This window comes from Rhamphochromis longiceps, linkage group LG16 (genome assembly GCF_057381845.1).
Source record: "Rhamphochromis longiceps isolate RC_006_pf linkage group LG16, R_longiceps_female_GT1.1, whole genome shotgun sequence".
Taxonomy (NCBI): Eukaryota; Metazoa; Chordata; class Actinopteri; order Cichliformes; family Cichlidae; genus Rhamphochromis; species Rhamphochromis longiceps.
The window spans coordinates 9,474,613-9,490,820 of record NC_140572.1 but is presented as its reverse complement, the minus strand read 5'-3'; the positions used below and the strand labels follow the sequence as shown (position 1 = coordinate 9,490,820).

At 39.3% G+C, this 16,208-nt stretch overlaps 3 protein-coding genes across 3 annotated transcripts in view; all 3 read right to left on the bottom strand.

The window, feature by feature from the left end:
• Positions 1 to 1,521, bottom strand: part of LOC146650601 (uncharacterized) — a 30,096-nt gene extending 28,575 nt beyond the window's left edge. The window contains exons 1-3 of the mRNA XM_085383568.1: positions 1,419 to 1,521; positions 1,173 to 1,335; positions 862 to 1,054 (exon numbers count right to left, since the gene is read on the bottom strand). Of these exons, the coding sequence (XP_085239694.1) occupies positions 862 to 1,054; positions 1,173 to 1,335; positions 1,419 to 1,521 (459 nt within the window). The remainder of the gene's footprint in view (positions 1 to 861; positions 1,055 to 1,172; positions 1,336 to 1,418) is intronic.
• Positions 1,522 to 4,435: 2,914 nt separating this feature from the next.
• LOC146650600 (olfactory receptor 6N2-like) lies at positions 4,436 to 5,347 on the bottom strand. The gene has a single exon (XM_085384268.1). The coding sequence runs from the start codon at positions 5,345 to 5,347 to the stop codon at positions 4,436 to 4,438; it is 912 nt and encodes a 303-aa protein (XP_085240394.1).
• Positions 5,348 to 10,170: 4,823 nt separating this feature from the next.
• LOC146650599 (olfactory receptor 6N2-like) lies at positions 10,171 to 11,118 on the bottom strand. Its single transcript, XM_085384171.1, has one exon. It carries the CDS (start codon positions 11,116 to 11,118, stop codon positions 10,171 to 10,173), a length of 948 nt encoding a protein of 315 aa, XP_085240297.1.
• Positions 11,119 to 16,208: the final 5,090 nt, after the last annotated feature.

Here is a 16,208-nt window from a genome sequence, read left to right as displayed (position 1 = left end):
TTTCTAACACTGGAATATTTCTAACATTTTGAGTTATTTTCCAGTGTTAGAAAATCAGCACTGCTCAGTGTTAGCCATTGTTAATCTTCAAAACTGACTAGGTTACTTTTAAACATATAACACTGTCAAAAGTGTTAATTTAACACTCAACAGTGTTGTATTTAACACTCAGAGGTGTGGACCCTTATAGACACTCTCCAGTGTTAATTTAACACTGGAGATTTTGCTGTGTAGAATCACATTAAACATCAATCACTGTTAAAATTTAGAAACCAAAAGCCATTTTTTATTTCTGCATACCTGCTGATATTTTTTTAATGCTTTTAGAGGGCTTTGATGTGGCAGCCATCACAATTGCCTGTTTTCCATTAGTACCTACCCCTGTTTTTCCAGTAGGTTATAGTACCATGTAGTTTTTCAGTAACTACTGCACCAAGGTTCCAAGTGATCCAAAGTGATCAGAAAATTTGACATAGACTGAATGCCACCAGGTGGCTGGTCAATGGTGTCACTCGATAAGTTATGAGTGCGCCTCCTTCGTGAAAATCCAAGCCATCATTTTTGAAACTCTGAAATGTTTGAAATAGCGACCAAAATTAACAGCGTGATCCCTGAATTGAACACTAAAGTATAGACTGAGCAGGCATTTTGTCACCTTGACGTCCATGCTTGCTGTGGCATTTATATCACTGGATGCTCGGCTGCATTGCTATAGTGACCCCAGGCACAGTAGGTGATACTCAATTTCAGTGAAAAACTAGATGCCCTAAGTCACGTTAAGCCAATTTGAGTAGGTACAAATGTAAAAATGGCTTACGGTATGCAATTTATCAGTTCCAAAAAGTACAATTGTAGAAATACCTTGCATCTCCAGAGCCAATCCGAGTCACCATAATTATAGTCTATTTCTTCGCCTGGACTTATGTCTCTGCTTGCAAATAAGCATAGATGGGGCTTTCCATTGATATTTAATATTTTCATCTTAGCACTTGGACTGATGTGGTTGTCGTTGACAAGTCTGCCTAATGACCCATCTTCTTGAGATGCATCCACACTGTGGGGTTAGGCAAAAAAGTATTAGCTTAACTAGTTAGTTAGGAAGCTTTTTTTTTCATAAATCAAAAGCAATGTGTAATTTAATCTTAATCAAACTACACTGATATAATACGCACCACCAGAGTTTTCCATCAAACTTGAATTCAAACATGAACACCTTCAGGCTGTCATGATAAACTCTGGGTCTCCGCTCACATTCTTCTTTTGTTATGAGTTTACCTCTGTATTCCAAAAGGAAGTCTCCTTTTTGGAATGGAACAGTCGTGAAAATGCCCCGACCTGAATTGCAGAGGCATACCAAGTGAGTGACAAAAGACAAAGTGACAAACTCCAAATCTAATCCAAACTAAAGACCAACTTACCTTTGAAGGCATTTATGTAGTGGATATCAAGTCCCAGTTTGTCCCTTCCAGCAGAAACATGACAGACTGCATCCTCCCGTGGAGGAATGCGTCTCCTTCGCATGTTCTCCTGTACGTTTTGATTGGCTGCATTACCAAAGCATATAAAGTATTACGATTATCGTCATCATTGTCATCATCATCAGTAGTAGCAGAACTAGCAGTAGTGTAGTTTACAGCATAAACACAGCTGACTTATTCATAGTCCTAATTTATGCCTTCTTTTAAAATGTTAAAGGCCTAGTACTCAAAATGGCGACATGTGACATTTCTGTAATGGCGACTGCAGAGAGTGATACAAGTACTGAGAAAGCTTAGGCATCAAAACTGTAAGAAGTTTTTTCTTCAGGCATATAAATAAATACACGACTAAATACACTTATACCCTTGCTTTTATTTTAGGGCTGTCAGCAGAATGGACAGACATTGGACAAACTGCCCGAAATTAGCTAACAGCGACATCAGGGATTTTGACTCAGACTGCGCTGGTTTAATTGTTAATCGCGTTAGTCGCGATGTCGGCATTAACACGTTTAAGCCACAATAATGCTTTAACACCGAGTAAATCCTAACACGGGTTAGCCCGCTTTTGACGCGGTTAGTCGTCAGCCCTATTTTATTTACTCAATGACAAACGCTGGGGCCGTTTTACTTCTTCAAAGACTCACTAACAGTCCATAAAGCATAAATTAAACCAGTTTAATATAGGCCTGTGCACCTATAATTTCATATAGTATTAAAGTCATGGTGCATTTTACATTAAAAAAGGCTTACCTTTGTGTTTTTAATCCGTCTTCGTATTGCCGTCGACATACACTTGTTAAAGGGCACGCGCGCGAAAGTTGTGGCGCCGTTTCCTGTAGGTACCGCCTATATATATAGCCTACCAATCACAATGACTTCCGGCCGTGTGTATTGAAAATGTGTATTAAATTGCAGTACCTACACACATCCACTCTAACTCGAAACGTCGCTGTGCAATACACTGGAATACACAAAAATCAGGTGAGGGGTATAGGTGGACTTTTAAGAAAATCAGAAAATCTTTTAATTATAGTTTAATAAATGAATTTACACTACAGTTTAAGCAAATACAGGTCAAAAGATAAATAATGACCTCATAAGAAGTAGAAAAAATTATTATTTAGACACTTAAAAATGCATTTACAAGTCATGTTTTAGGGGGACACATGAATACACAGCAAAAAGTCGAAATGTCCCCGGAGCCCAGGTACAGCGCAGGTCAAATGTCAATCCATACCACATAGACGCACTCACACACACACACACACACACACACACACACACACACACAAACCACAAGCGCACACAATATAACCTTACATAAGAATATATAACCTTTGTTTGGCTCCAAAATTTTATAGCCCTACAGGAATAAATCTAAAAAAATCATCAATTCATCAGTGGAAAAAAATAAAAAAATGAAACTAGTTGTAAACCAATTACATAAAAAGAGCACTGATCGAAAGAGCGTCCATTTAATATTGGAAAATTATTTGGTGATGAGTATATTATGAGTATTATGAGTGATAACCTTAGTGTGTGAAATTTAAATTTACTGCATTGAGGTAAAGCAGGACAACCACAGAGATGAGTTGACTGTCAGAGGCCATTAGAAAATAATTTGTAACCTTCACCAAAGCTGTTTCTGTCTTGTGATGAGCTCTGAAACATGACTGAAACTGTTCAAATAAACAATTTCTCTGACGATTAACAGTTACATATTTTACAACTATTTTTTACAATTACGACAATTTTTGAGATAACAGTAAGGTTGCCTATTAGTCTATTATTAGCTAAAACATCTAAGTGAAGAGATGGTCTTCTAAGTACTACTTCCAGCTTAGAGGTCTGTGGTACACAACCGATTAATAGTGTAATACTGAAATATATCTAACATTCATTTAGAAACTTCTTTTTATTATAGTTATTTTTAGACTGTTTTTTCCTGTATTTGATTATGTGAATTTAGAAATTCAGTAAAATATATTTACTGGCTATATTATAAAATGTATTTAATTCAAATGTTTACTTTCATGTGAGGTAATTAAAACAAAATCCTTTAAACTACTCTGAAGAGTTACAAGATTTGACCATTATATCTCCATAAAAAAACTGCTCATTTCGCAATAGTCACACCACATAATGAAATTCAGAATCACATAAACCTACATATAAATCAAACGGAAAATATATACTTTAGTCAGACCTACAATTTTTTGGTGATGTCAATCCATATGTTTTCAATATGCATTCTGAACCCTATTTCATTTACAGAGGGCTGCAATACAGATAAAAAAAAACCTCGGCATGTTAATTCTCTCGCTTCCTTATGTACTTGTCCTCATGTCAAACTACTTCCTCCATATTTTCAGTTATCTTCATACATAGTCTCAGCTTTTGGATTTGATTGTGAGAACCAATAAATATGAAATCACAGTATAAAATTATGAACACATTTCTTTATTCAGAAATCTATATGGGAAAAGTGATATCAGACAGGTAGGATCTTGCTATTTTCTTACTTTCATTTAGAATTTTAAACAATGATCCGCTCTCTGTTGCACAAGGAAAAGGCCCAGTTTTTGAATCTCACACTATGACCACAGAAATCTGTGATATTATAATACAAAAGAGAAAAAGCTATATATTTTTGGTTTTCATTCAATCAATCATTTCAAATGTCCTTAAACTGTATATGAAGAAACAATATTATGAATAGGAGTAATGATAGTAATATTTTTTAATGAATGATCCAAAAATTACTGAACAGAATCACATGCTTTGAATAGCTGGAGAAGTTTATCAGTTTTTACACTGAAAAGAAAATGTCTCAGAAATGATAGGTCTTATTAAAGACCTACCAAAGATCAGATATCATTTAACACCTCTTAAATAAACACTAAAAAACAATTTTTAACAAAAGACTATAAAAGTCTACAATAGTTTACATTAGTTCAAGAGAACAACCTTTTGAGGTTTTTAGAGATTTCTTTCATTTTTAGTCCATATATTATTGGATTGCAAAGAGGGTTATATGTTATAAATTGCAATGTCATTATAAAACGTGCAGTTTTAGGAAACTCTGATTCCAGTCTAACTATAACCATATCATAATTAACCAAACAAGAATAGTTAATTAGAACTAGCACATGAGGCAAACAGGTTTGTGCAGCTTTTTTTCTGACATTTCCACAACTCTGACAGGCAACTATAATTATCTTTATGTATGTAAAAAGTATAAAAAGCATGGGGAAAAGTGCACCATTAAATAGAACAACCATACCATATATAGATAGTTCTTTTGAAGTTACACAATAAAGATGATTTACAGAATTGTTACAAAATATACCTTTCAAAGTAAAGTTACAGAGTGGTGTAATAGAATTTCTTAGTACTGGCACTACAATCTGAATAGCAGGTAAAAACCAGGACATTATCAGGAAAATACTGACTCTTGTTCTTCTCATGATAGTTGGATATTGCAGAGGTTTACATATAGACACATATCTGTCATAAGCCATAGCTGACAGCAGTAAGAATTCTGAACTGCTTAAAACATAAAACATGAATACTTGAAAAAGACAGGCGTGATACAAAATAATCTGTTTTTCAGATAAGAAGTCAATCAAAAGCTTCGGGTAGATGACAGTGCTCAAAACAACAGAATTCACTAACAAAGCAGCAATGAAAATGTACATAGGCTCATGAAGGCTTTTTTGAACTATGATGACCCACACAATAGTGGAATTGCTGCAAATTATTAGACCGTATACCATAAACATAATTACAAAATAAATATATCTGTATTTCTCCACTTCCACATGACCACCAAAAGTTATATATGTTATATTCATTTCAGCATTCATGAAAATCAGATATTACAAACTAAAATTTTAAACAGGCAGAATGTTTAAAACTAGTACATATAAAATATTATTATTCATAGATACCTAAACTTGGTGTGTGTTCATCTTTAGAAAGTGAACTGTTCAAATCAGACCAAATATGTGATGAAATGAAACTTCAAGCTCCATATATCTCATTCAACTCTCCACAAAGACCTATTACCATGTTCAACCTCTGGAGACATAAGCCGACAGTGGTTAGCCCTTACTTACACGGGTACATTTTCTGGCTCCTCCTCTTTTACTACATACATACGTGGGTATTAATTGAAAAACAAATTTTAAAGAAGAAAAAATTAGTTGACCGGCAGAAATGATAATAAAATAACAGCAAATATAGTCCTATATTTAAATATGTAATTCTGTTCAGGCTAAGAGAATTTCATGTAGATCGACATCATGCACACTGCAATGCAATGTGGGGAGAAAAAATAGTTAATGCACTTTAAGATAATTTCTGTTTCTGTTTTCTTTTTTCCTATTTCCATTGTGTTTTGTGTGCTTTTACAGCGTTTTTCTTATTGCTGGTGTTTTCTTAAGTTGCAGTCCGTTTGGCCTCTCAGGGCCACTGTAACAATTCCATAATTTACACAAATTTACTTTAGAGAATATAATTAATTGACAAATTTATAGAACAGTGAGGGTTCTTTTTAGAACACACCAATTTTTTCAATTATTTATTCCAATTCAAGTCTTTCAAGTCCAATAAATAGCTTGAAAGGTTACAAAGGTAAGTGATGAACTCCAAGAGGTTAAAAAAAAGGTAGGGTTTCCCAAAATCCTGTGTTGCAGAAAGTAGTGTGTTGCACAAAAAAGGTGAGAAAAAAGCAATTAACAGTGGAAGAGAGACAGACCAGCATAACACTTAAAAATTTAGGTCTTTCCTACAAAGAAATTGCAAAGAAAGTCAAGGTGTCAGTAAGTACGGTTCCCTTCACCATCAAAAGGCACTCAGAAATTTGGGGCAAACTCTGACAGGAAGAGGTCAAGCAGACCCCAAACCACAACTGAATCAGAGGACAAGTTCCCTAGAGTTAACAGCTTGCATGATAAGTGGTTCAATGGACAATAGCTTCAAGCACAGCTTAGTAGTAAGCTGTAATAGTAAGCATGTCTCCATTTCAACTGTGAAGAGAGGACTTCGAGCTGCAGGTTTGACAGGACTAGCTGCAGCCAAAAAGCCATTGCTAAGACATCAGAATAAGACAAAGAGGCTTGCCTGGGCCATGAAGCAGACTACTGAAGACTGGAAGAAGGAATTATGGACTGATGAATCATAATTTGAAATACAGTACATCACGTAGGATCTTTGTCTTCTCTGGGCTACTCCATTTTGGGGCTGCTAGTGTCGATTATCTGTCTCCACCTCACTTCATTTCGAGCAGGATCCTCTGTCACACCAACCCTCCACATATCCTCCTTCACTATATCCAAGATCCTTCTCTGTGAACTTCATTTTTGTGTTCTGGCTGTTAGCTCCACATTCAACATCCCCTTTCCATCCTTTTATATCCACTATCCCTCCTCATCACATGTGCAGATCATCTCAATCTTGAATCTCTAGCTTTGCCTCCGAACTGCTTAACTTGACCTGTCCTTCTAAGATACTCATTTCTAATTTTGTTGCTCCTGGTCATTCCCAGTGGAAATCTTAGCATCTTCAACTCTACCATTTCACCTTCTGTCTTTTTTATCAGAGCCACCATCCCCAAAACATACATCAACTCTGCACTCTCTTCTCACCTGTCTTGGGTAGTGCCCATTGCTTTGAATGGTTGATCCCCTGTATTTAACTTATTTATCCTTGTGATTTCTTACATGTTCACCTTTCTCTCTCTTATTTACACACATGTATTCTGACTTTTTTCTACCGACTTTCATTCCTCTTCTAACCAGTCTATACCGCCATCTCTCCAGACTGTCTTCCAGTTATTCTCACTACACATCACAATGTCATTTGCGAACATTGTAGTTCATCCTGCCTTGCCCCATTTACCAACCTACCTATTCTTGTTAACAAGAAAGTGGCTCAGAGGTGATCCCTAGTGCAACATCCACCTTGGCTTGACCATTGTCTTGATGTTTTCCAAAAATTGTTTTCAAAATCTTTGATTAAATTAAATAGCAAAATGTTCCTTTAGAGTTCTTTGAGCGCTTTCTTTTTAGCACCACTCCTGTGGGTGGTGGCCTGTAAGCTCATCACATGCAGGAGGTGCCGTCTCCTGTAGTCCCACCACGCGCAGTAGGTGCCATAGGGGTCAGGTGCAATGTGTGCTGGGCAGCAGCCAGGGGCAGAGACCCTCAACTCTCACTCTGGCAGAGCTTCAACAGCATTCCTAGGGAGGTTGGAGACATTGAGTCCAAACGGACAATGTTCAGCACCTCCATTACTGAAGCTGCTGTACTGAGCTGCGACCACAAGGTGGTTGGTGCCTGTCGTGGTGGTAACCCCTGGACCAGATGGCAGGCACCAGAGGTAAAGGGAACCATGAGGCTGAAGAAGGAGTCCTCTTGGGCTTAGTTAGCCTGTGGGACTTCAGAGGCAGCTGATAGGTACTGACGGGCCAAGCGGAACGTGGCTTGGGCAGTGGCTGAAGCAAAACTGGGTGCGAGAGAGTTCGGAGAGGCCATGGAAACAGACTTTCAGACTGCCTTGAAGAGATTTTGGCTAACCAACAGCAGCTCAGGAGGCAAAAGCGGTGCTCTACTTGCACTGTGTAGGGGTGGAGGTGCTGACTTCGACTGAGGATATTGTCGGGCAGTGGAAGGAGTACTTCAAAGACCTCCTTAATCCCACTGAGACTTTAGGTACAAGGGGGATGCCTTGTCTATGTCCAGGAAAGAGGTCACGAAGGCAGTTAAAAAACTCCTTGGTGGAAGGCCCCTTGGGGTTACCCTGAGTTCCTGAAGGCTCTCAGTATTGTAGGGCTGTCTTGGTTCAAGGGGCCTCTGGATTGGCAAACCGGGATGGTGGTTCAAATGTTCAAGAAGGGGGACCAGAGGGCATGCTCCAACTATAGGAGGATCACACTTCTCTGCCTCCCCGGGAAAGTCTAGTCTAACTCCAGGGTGCTGGAAAGGAGAGTCGGTTCATTAGGCAAACCTCGAATGCAGGAGAAACAATGCAGTTTTTGTCCCAGTCCTGGAACCTTGGACAAGCTTAACCTCTCGAGGATACATGAGGGTGCATAGGAATCTGCCCAACCAGACTATATGTGTTTTTGGATTTGGAAAAGGCATTTTGGTATACTGTTGGAGGTGCTTAGGGAGTATGGGGTATCTGGCCCAATGCTACAGGCCATTTGATCCTTATACACCTGTTGCAAGAGCTTGGTCCCCATAGATGGCAATAACTTGCATTAATTTCTCCTGGGTGTTGCACTTCGCCAGGGCTGCCCTTTGCCCTTTTTCTGTTCATAATTTTTATGGACAGTATTTCTAGGCATAGCCAAGTGGCTCCCACTTGGGTGGTCTCAGAATCTCAATTCTGCTTTTTGCAGATGATGTGGTTCTGTTTGCTTCATCAGGTGATGGCCTCCAGCTCACACTGGAATGGTTGGCAGCCGAGTGTGGAGCGGTGGGAATAACAATCAGCACTTCCAAATCTGAGGCCATGACCCTTAGCCAGGAAAGGTTGGAGTGCCCACTATGTGCCAGGGACAAGTTCCTGCTTTAAGTGGGGGAGTTTAAGCATCTTGGGAGGGGCACAGAGTAGAGTCGCTGCTCCTTCACATTGAAAGGAACCAACTGAGGTGGTTCAGGTATCTGACAAGGATGCCTCCTAGATGCTTCCTGGGTGAGGTGTTCCAGGCATGTCCCACTGGGAGGAGGCCCTGGGGCAGACATGCTGGAGAGATTATATTTCTCGGCTGTCCAGGGAATGCCTTGCTTTTCCCCCAGACAAGCTGGGGGTGGCTGGGGACAGGAGGGTATGGGCTTCTCTTTTTAGGCTGCTGCCCCCATCACTCTGCCATCGATAAGTTGAAGAAAATGGATGGATGGTGGATTGCTTTTCCAGCCATTTTTTTGCTCACATCCTATCTTTTTTTAGGATGAGCTAATATATTGTAAAATAAGTAGTAATCTCATGTTAAGCATTTTACACGTTTGTTACTGTGATCTATGAATAATTAATCGGTGGTAAATAATCTGCAAATTATTGGATTCTTTTCTTATATGACAACTTTTTTGGAATTAGGATTGTACTTTTTCAAATGTTTTATGCACATTCAAGATAGACGGCAATAAATTACACTGGCCCATGATTTGTGACAAGGGAGGAAGATGTAGTTATTATAAAGCTATTGCGGCTATCACAGTTTTATAAAGTGTTACCACCCATTCCTTTAGTGGAAAATCTCTATTACACAGCATATATAAGAACCACCAATAATGTTATAAAAATCCAAAATAAAATATGAAAGTCTGACAAAATTAATCTGATAGTTTATTTGATTACTTATCCTCTTACCTATCTTGGAATTGGTGAACCTTTCATAAAAGAAGGCAATTTATATTTGTATTTAAATACGTCACCAAAAGCTGTTAATGTAAATTAACCATAGGTCTTAAACCCTATTCACATGAGCATTTTACTGAGCATAACAACAGACTTCAATACACTTTAATAATAATATTATGTTCAATTTATTTACAAATACAGATGAACACGGCATGGTTTATTTTTTCCTGTACTTCTCTGAATAATAGTTTGAATTACTTTATTAAATGAAAAGCATTTTCAATGATGGCAAGAAAATTATTACAAAACAAATTGTGGCACCTTAGCATTCAGAGTTAATACATGAAATGATTTTAGCATGATAGAAAAATCTTTTTAGCTGTTTAGAAATTTCCTTCATTTTGAGCCCATAAATGAATGGATTAAGCAATGGATGATAGAGCACTATTTGTAATGTCATTATTAATCGCGCAGTTTTGGGAAAATCTGATTCTACTCGAGCTATGCTTACATCATAGATACTTAAACAGGAGAAGCTAAATAAAACTAACAAATGGGGTAAACAGGTCTCCAAAGCTTTCTTCCTCACGTCTTTACAGCTTTGATAAGTGAGGATAAAAATGTTTGAGTATGTAAAAACTATGAAGAGCATAGGTAATATTACAAGATCTATTAAAGCAACTACTCCAAATACAGTAATTAATCGTGACTTGACACACTGAAGAGTGTAAACTGCATTATTACAAAATATTCCTTTTAAGTTAAAGTTACACAATGTTGCTTCAGCACTCCCAGCTGTTAAGACTGCAATGTGACAAACAGGTACAAGCCATGCTACAGCCAAGAAAATACTCACAGTGGTTTTACTCATGATAGTTTGATATTGCAGAGGTTTACAAATAGCCACATATCTGTCATAGGCCATGGCTGCCAAGAGAAAGAACTCTGAACTGCCTAAAGTGTAAAACATAAAAAACTGAAAGAGACAGGCTGAATATGTTGTGACTTGTTTTTCAGATAAAAAGTCAATCAGCAGTTTGGGGTAAACAGTTGTGCTGTAAAGAACACAGTTCAGCAGCAAAGCAGCAATGAAAGTGTACATCGGCTCATGAAGGTTTTTATGAATCCAGATTATGTACACAATAGTAGAATTACTGCAGATTATTAAACTATATAATATAAAGAAAATGAAAAAATAAACATATCTGTACTTGTTAACTTCAACATACCCATCTAGAGTTAAATATGTAGCATTTAACACCTCATCCATTAATACTTTGAAAAAAAATTATAAAACCAGCAGTGTTAATGAAGAATAACAAATAACAAAACAAAACTGCACCAATATGCAACCTATGTTGTCTTTCCTTCATTCATTTACAGGTATTTGAACTTGAAATATATCTTGGAGTACATTCATCAGTCAAATGTGCACAGTGAATCATCTTACTCTGTGAAAGGTTTTATTAGGTTGCTTTGTCCACCAGGGAATTGTACTGTGAAGGTCACAGTAAATCAAAACTGGATTATAGATGGCAGACAGTTGGTGTCGTAAGCCACCGCCTCTGTTCAAAGATGGTCGCTCATAGTGGACATAAATGGCTTCTTTCACTACTCTTTCAAACCATATGTCTTCTCTGTCCAAAAAGAGAAGACAGATAGATTTCTGTCTATGTAAGCTGCTACACTTGTTTTTCGACAATCTACCACACATGACTTTAGCATATACCAATGTTAAACATTGGAGTAGTTCTTACAGAACAAAGCATACAGTTAGGGCTGGATCAGGTAATACAACATCCTCCCTTTGTTATGCTGCAGTAGGCCTAGAATCTTGGGGGCTTTCCATAATGCACTTTTCCTTTACTCACCTCTTTTCACTCACTATGTGCTTGTACATCACTCTGCATTTAAAGAGTTATTATTAATCTCTGTCTCTCTTCTACAGAATGACTTTTGTACTGTCTTCCTCCCCTCACCCCAACCGGTAATGGGTAGATGGTTGCCCCTACGTAAGCCTGATTCTTCTTGTTTAAAGGGGGTTTATTTTCTTCCTGTCACCAGGTGCTTGCGCATAGGGGTCACCTGATTGTTTGTGTGTATTGTTGTATTGTATTATCTTTACCTTACAATATAAAGCATTATGGGGCAACTGTTAATATTGGCAAAATCTGAATTAAATGGAAATGAGACGATTCTAGGGAAGTGAGTGACCGCCTGTCAATTCTGAACTCCTTACAGGAACACAGGACAAAGTTCAGATGGGCAAGCAAAAAGTTTTGAAAGTTAACTAGGAAACAGGCAAGGAAAGCAGACTGCACAATGGAAAATGGCAGGACTTAGGAGATTAGAATCAGTAAGTCTATTTGCAGGCAACTATAGTGGTGTAAAAAGTGTTTGGCCCTTCTTGATTTCCCATTTTTTGTATTTTTGTCACACCTAAATATTTCAGGTCATCAAACCAAATGTTAATATTAGACAAAGATAACACAGATAAACAAAAAGGGAAGTTTCCTAAATATAGGTGGCCCCCTTCAAACTCGGGTCTTCTACAAGAGGCCTGGAAGCTTCAGGGTCCTGCACAATATCTTTGCTGTTCCTATGATTGCACTCCTAGGAACAGCATCTGACAGAGATCTCAGATGATGTTCCCAGGATCTGCTGGAGCCGCTCGCCTAGCTTGGGAGTCACTGCATTGAGTGCTCTGATTACTACTGGCACTACTGTTACATTCACCCTCCACATCTTCTTAAACTCTCTGAGCCCTTGGTACTTCTCAAGCTTCTTGTGTTCCTTTTTCCTAATGTTGCTGTCATTTGTTATCATTTCGACTATCACTACGCCTATTTTCTTCTGCTTTTCTACCACCTCTATGTCTGGTTGGTTAGCCATCACCATTTTGTCCGTCTGTATCTGGAAATCCCACAGGATCTTAGCTTGATCATTCTCCAACACCCCAGGGGGCGTCTCACATTTTGACCTCGGGACTTCGACGTCATATTTGGCACAGATGTTTCTGTTTACTATGCCAGCCACTTTGTTATGGCGGTCCATATATGCCCTGCCCGGCCAAATTACATTTGGCCCGCAGGCCAGAGTTTGACACCTATGTGCTAGATTGTCTCAGGGGCATCTTTACACTTTCTGCATCTGAGGTCTTACCTTGTGCAGTAGACCCCAGCCCGATGGATCTTGTGCTCAGAACTTGTTCTTGTGCTGCCACAGCGGTGTTCTTAGCCCTCAAGCTTTTTTGTCTGGTACTGAAGGGCCAGCATTTCCTAGTCAGGACCAACAATTCAACAGTGATCTTTTACATAAACAGGCAGAGAAGAAACCTGTTATGGTGCATGGGTGTCTCTAAGAGTCACCCATGCTCTGGGCCATCTGAACCTGGGAGTAGAGGGAATGGAGGTTGCACCCTTTGATAGTGGCCCAGATTTGGGATCTTTTTGCCTCCCTCTTCAGATAGGAGGAGAAGTGATTCATCCATGCACAGATCTGTGGTGCCTTCATGTTTACCTGCTGAGAGGCCACATTTGATAGCTAAGGGTTTGGCCCCAACTGTTAAGTATGTGGATATGAAATTTCTGTACTGCTTATTTACCCAAAGTCATTCCTGCAGTGGTGGAATTTGAGCTGCTGAGCTTTTGCTCCCCTCCTTTCAAGTGTTGTGTGGAGGAGAGGAGGCTGCATTCTCTGTGTTCTACGTAACTACGCTGAGCACACTCAGAATGTGTGCTTATGTGACAAGTTGTTTGTCTGCTTCGCTAATCCAGCCAGAGATGAAGCTCTGTCTAAACAGAGGCTGCCCCACTGGATTATAGAAGCTATCTCACTGGCGTACAGCACCAGGGGTCTTGCTTTGCCCCAGGGGGGTGAGAATTCATTTCACCAGAGGAATGACAACCTCATGAACTCTTATTAAATGGGTCCCCATAGGTGATATTTGTGCTGCAGTTGGACATGACCGTACATTTTTGTTCAGCTCTATTGTTTGGATGTTACAACTCATGCTGTCCTCTCTGCTGGTTCTACCACACTCTAAGGTGCTGGTGGTCCAACTTCCGTTTGGTGGTTGCTCTATGGGATGTGTATATATGTCCCATATATATGTGTTGCACCGAGTGAATCATCTGAAAGGGAACAAACAGTTTTCTCTATAACTTGTATTCCCTGCAGGAGAGGAACAATGTTAAACACAAGATTTCCATGCCTTGCAGCTTGGCTCAATGAAGAGCAACTAACTAAGAGATGGCTGTAATAACAGGGGGATATATGCAGGCATAAAGATCTGTGTGGATGTCATCACAGGTCATTTGTCTTAAAGCCGTGAATAAAAGTTTCTTTCTGAACACCTTGAGAACAGACGAAGAAAAAAGTCACCTATAATTTTCAATTTTGGTGCATTAAGTATTTACTAAAAATCGTGCACATGTTTGAATTTCAGTGGCCTTGACATGAGGGAGCCCAAAGTCAGGATCAAATTTTTCTAAAAGTCTTGTAATCACAATAATATAAGAACATACAAATGACTTTAAAAGTCTCTGACAAGTTTGAATCTCTGTGACCCTTGCCCTCAAGGTCAGAATTCTTTTTTTTTTTTTTTTACTTTTTCAAATTTATCCTGTAACGCAAACTGGTGTTCATTCTGCCCAGCACAATGCACCCACCCATAGTATTTCAGTGTTCGGTAATTTATTTAATTTCAACATTCTGTGTCACCACACGCAGCTCTCCAATCTCAGCTTCCTCCTTCTCCAGATCCTGGCACAATTACAGGGGGGCATGATCCGAAGATGATCTACCCCTGGCACTGCTGCCTGAATGCACTGCATCACCCCTACCCTGCAGCTAAGCCACAGACCATACTCCATCATGGTCTGTGGCTTAGCTAAGAGTCACCCATGCTCTGGGTGACTCTGCATGTTTCCAGTCTTAATATAGGTACATCTAGTAGGAGGCTAAGGGGTAGTACTGGCGACTTCCAGTATTTGTAAATATAGTGATATGAGTGCATTTATCTTAATTTAATGATCAGTCAGTAACAGTAAAATCACCAACAACAATCATTAAAACTGGAGCAGAAAGGGAAAGTATAAAAAGTCTATGCAGGTGTGATCACAGGTACGTCAGTTTGGTGTGTGGGCAAGAATTCGACCCAAGTAACTCCACCCAAATACTGCTACACAGAATACAACTGTGTGTTTGCATCTTACTTGGCAGGTGGAGTGTGTGTCGGTCAGGGTGGCGAGGTAATGGCCAAGTGAGCATCCTGGAAGGTGGGTGATTGGAGAGAGTCCAACCTGGTTTATCCAGAGAGGTGCAAGGACAGGGGGCAGACAGGTGTAAAGAATTGAGAGTCTTAACGTAGTGACCAACATCCTTAGAATGTAAGCCTTAGCTAAGTGTGATGATGGCTTCAAGAGATGACTAGAGGCACAACACAGAAACAAAGAGTATGAAGCAAAGGCAGCCTGTTAGTAATGTGAGGTTAGCTGACAAACTGGTGGAGAAGACTTGGTCCTAAATACTACTGTGCTGATCTCTATCGGGTGAGCTGAGCAGGTGGACTGATGAGGGCTCCACCCAGAGGTGGATACACTGGGAAACAGTGGAAAAACACAGGTAGCTCATCATGACACTTATCAGCCAAGGTGGAAGCTGAATCATGTATACACACATAAAATCTAGACATTAGAATAATTTAATTTACTCTGCATTTCTTATTCAACATACTAATTAGACTTATACTATGTATTTTTGAATAAAAAGATGATCTACTATTAGCAAAAGCACATACAGATAGACCCTGTTGTAGCACTCTGTATCACTTTAACATTTCACTAGCTGGGCCCACATCCTCAATTTAGATTTAACAGCATTTTAGTAGGTAAAAGTGAATGCTTTGACATGAATTGAGCTGCGGTTCGGGGAAGGCCTCGAAGGGGACTGGCAATGGCTCCCGGGCCTGGCAGATCCCCGTGTACTAAATAGAAGTGAAGAAGTTAAAGAATAGAGAACAAGGAGGGAGGGAGGGTGGGGCACGTAAACAAGAATGATCAGCTTGCAGAACGGGGGAACCTAAATTGATGACAGCCGGAAGGAGCATGTTTGGAGGTGTGGTCCCTGTGATCAGATGTCACTGATGGAGACCACCAATTGCCCTAGTGATTTTAACAGAAAATACAAATTAAAGTTATTGTCACATCAGTATGAGCAGAGTTTTCTAAAGTGCTGTCATACATCCGTTTCTGCTTTTAAAACCCTCTACATGAGTTCTGGAAGTCTGAAAGATCTTAAGGTATTCAGCTGTATCTGCAGTTTACCTTTCGGCTCAATATGCCCCAAGGCCCTGAATGA

What these genes read in the sequence shown, in the direction of transcription:
- LOC146650599 (XM_085384171.1), bottom strand. Translation starts at nt 11,118, where the DNA reads ATGGATGAGGTGTTAAATGCTACATATTTAACTCTAGATGGGTATGTT.
- LOC146650600 (XM_085384268.1), bottom strand. Translation starts at nt 5,347, where the DNA reads ATGAATGCTGAAATGAATATAACATATATAACTTTTGGTGGTCATGTG.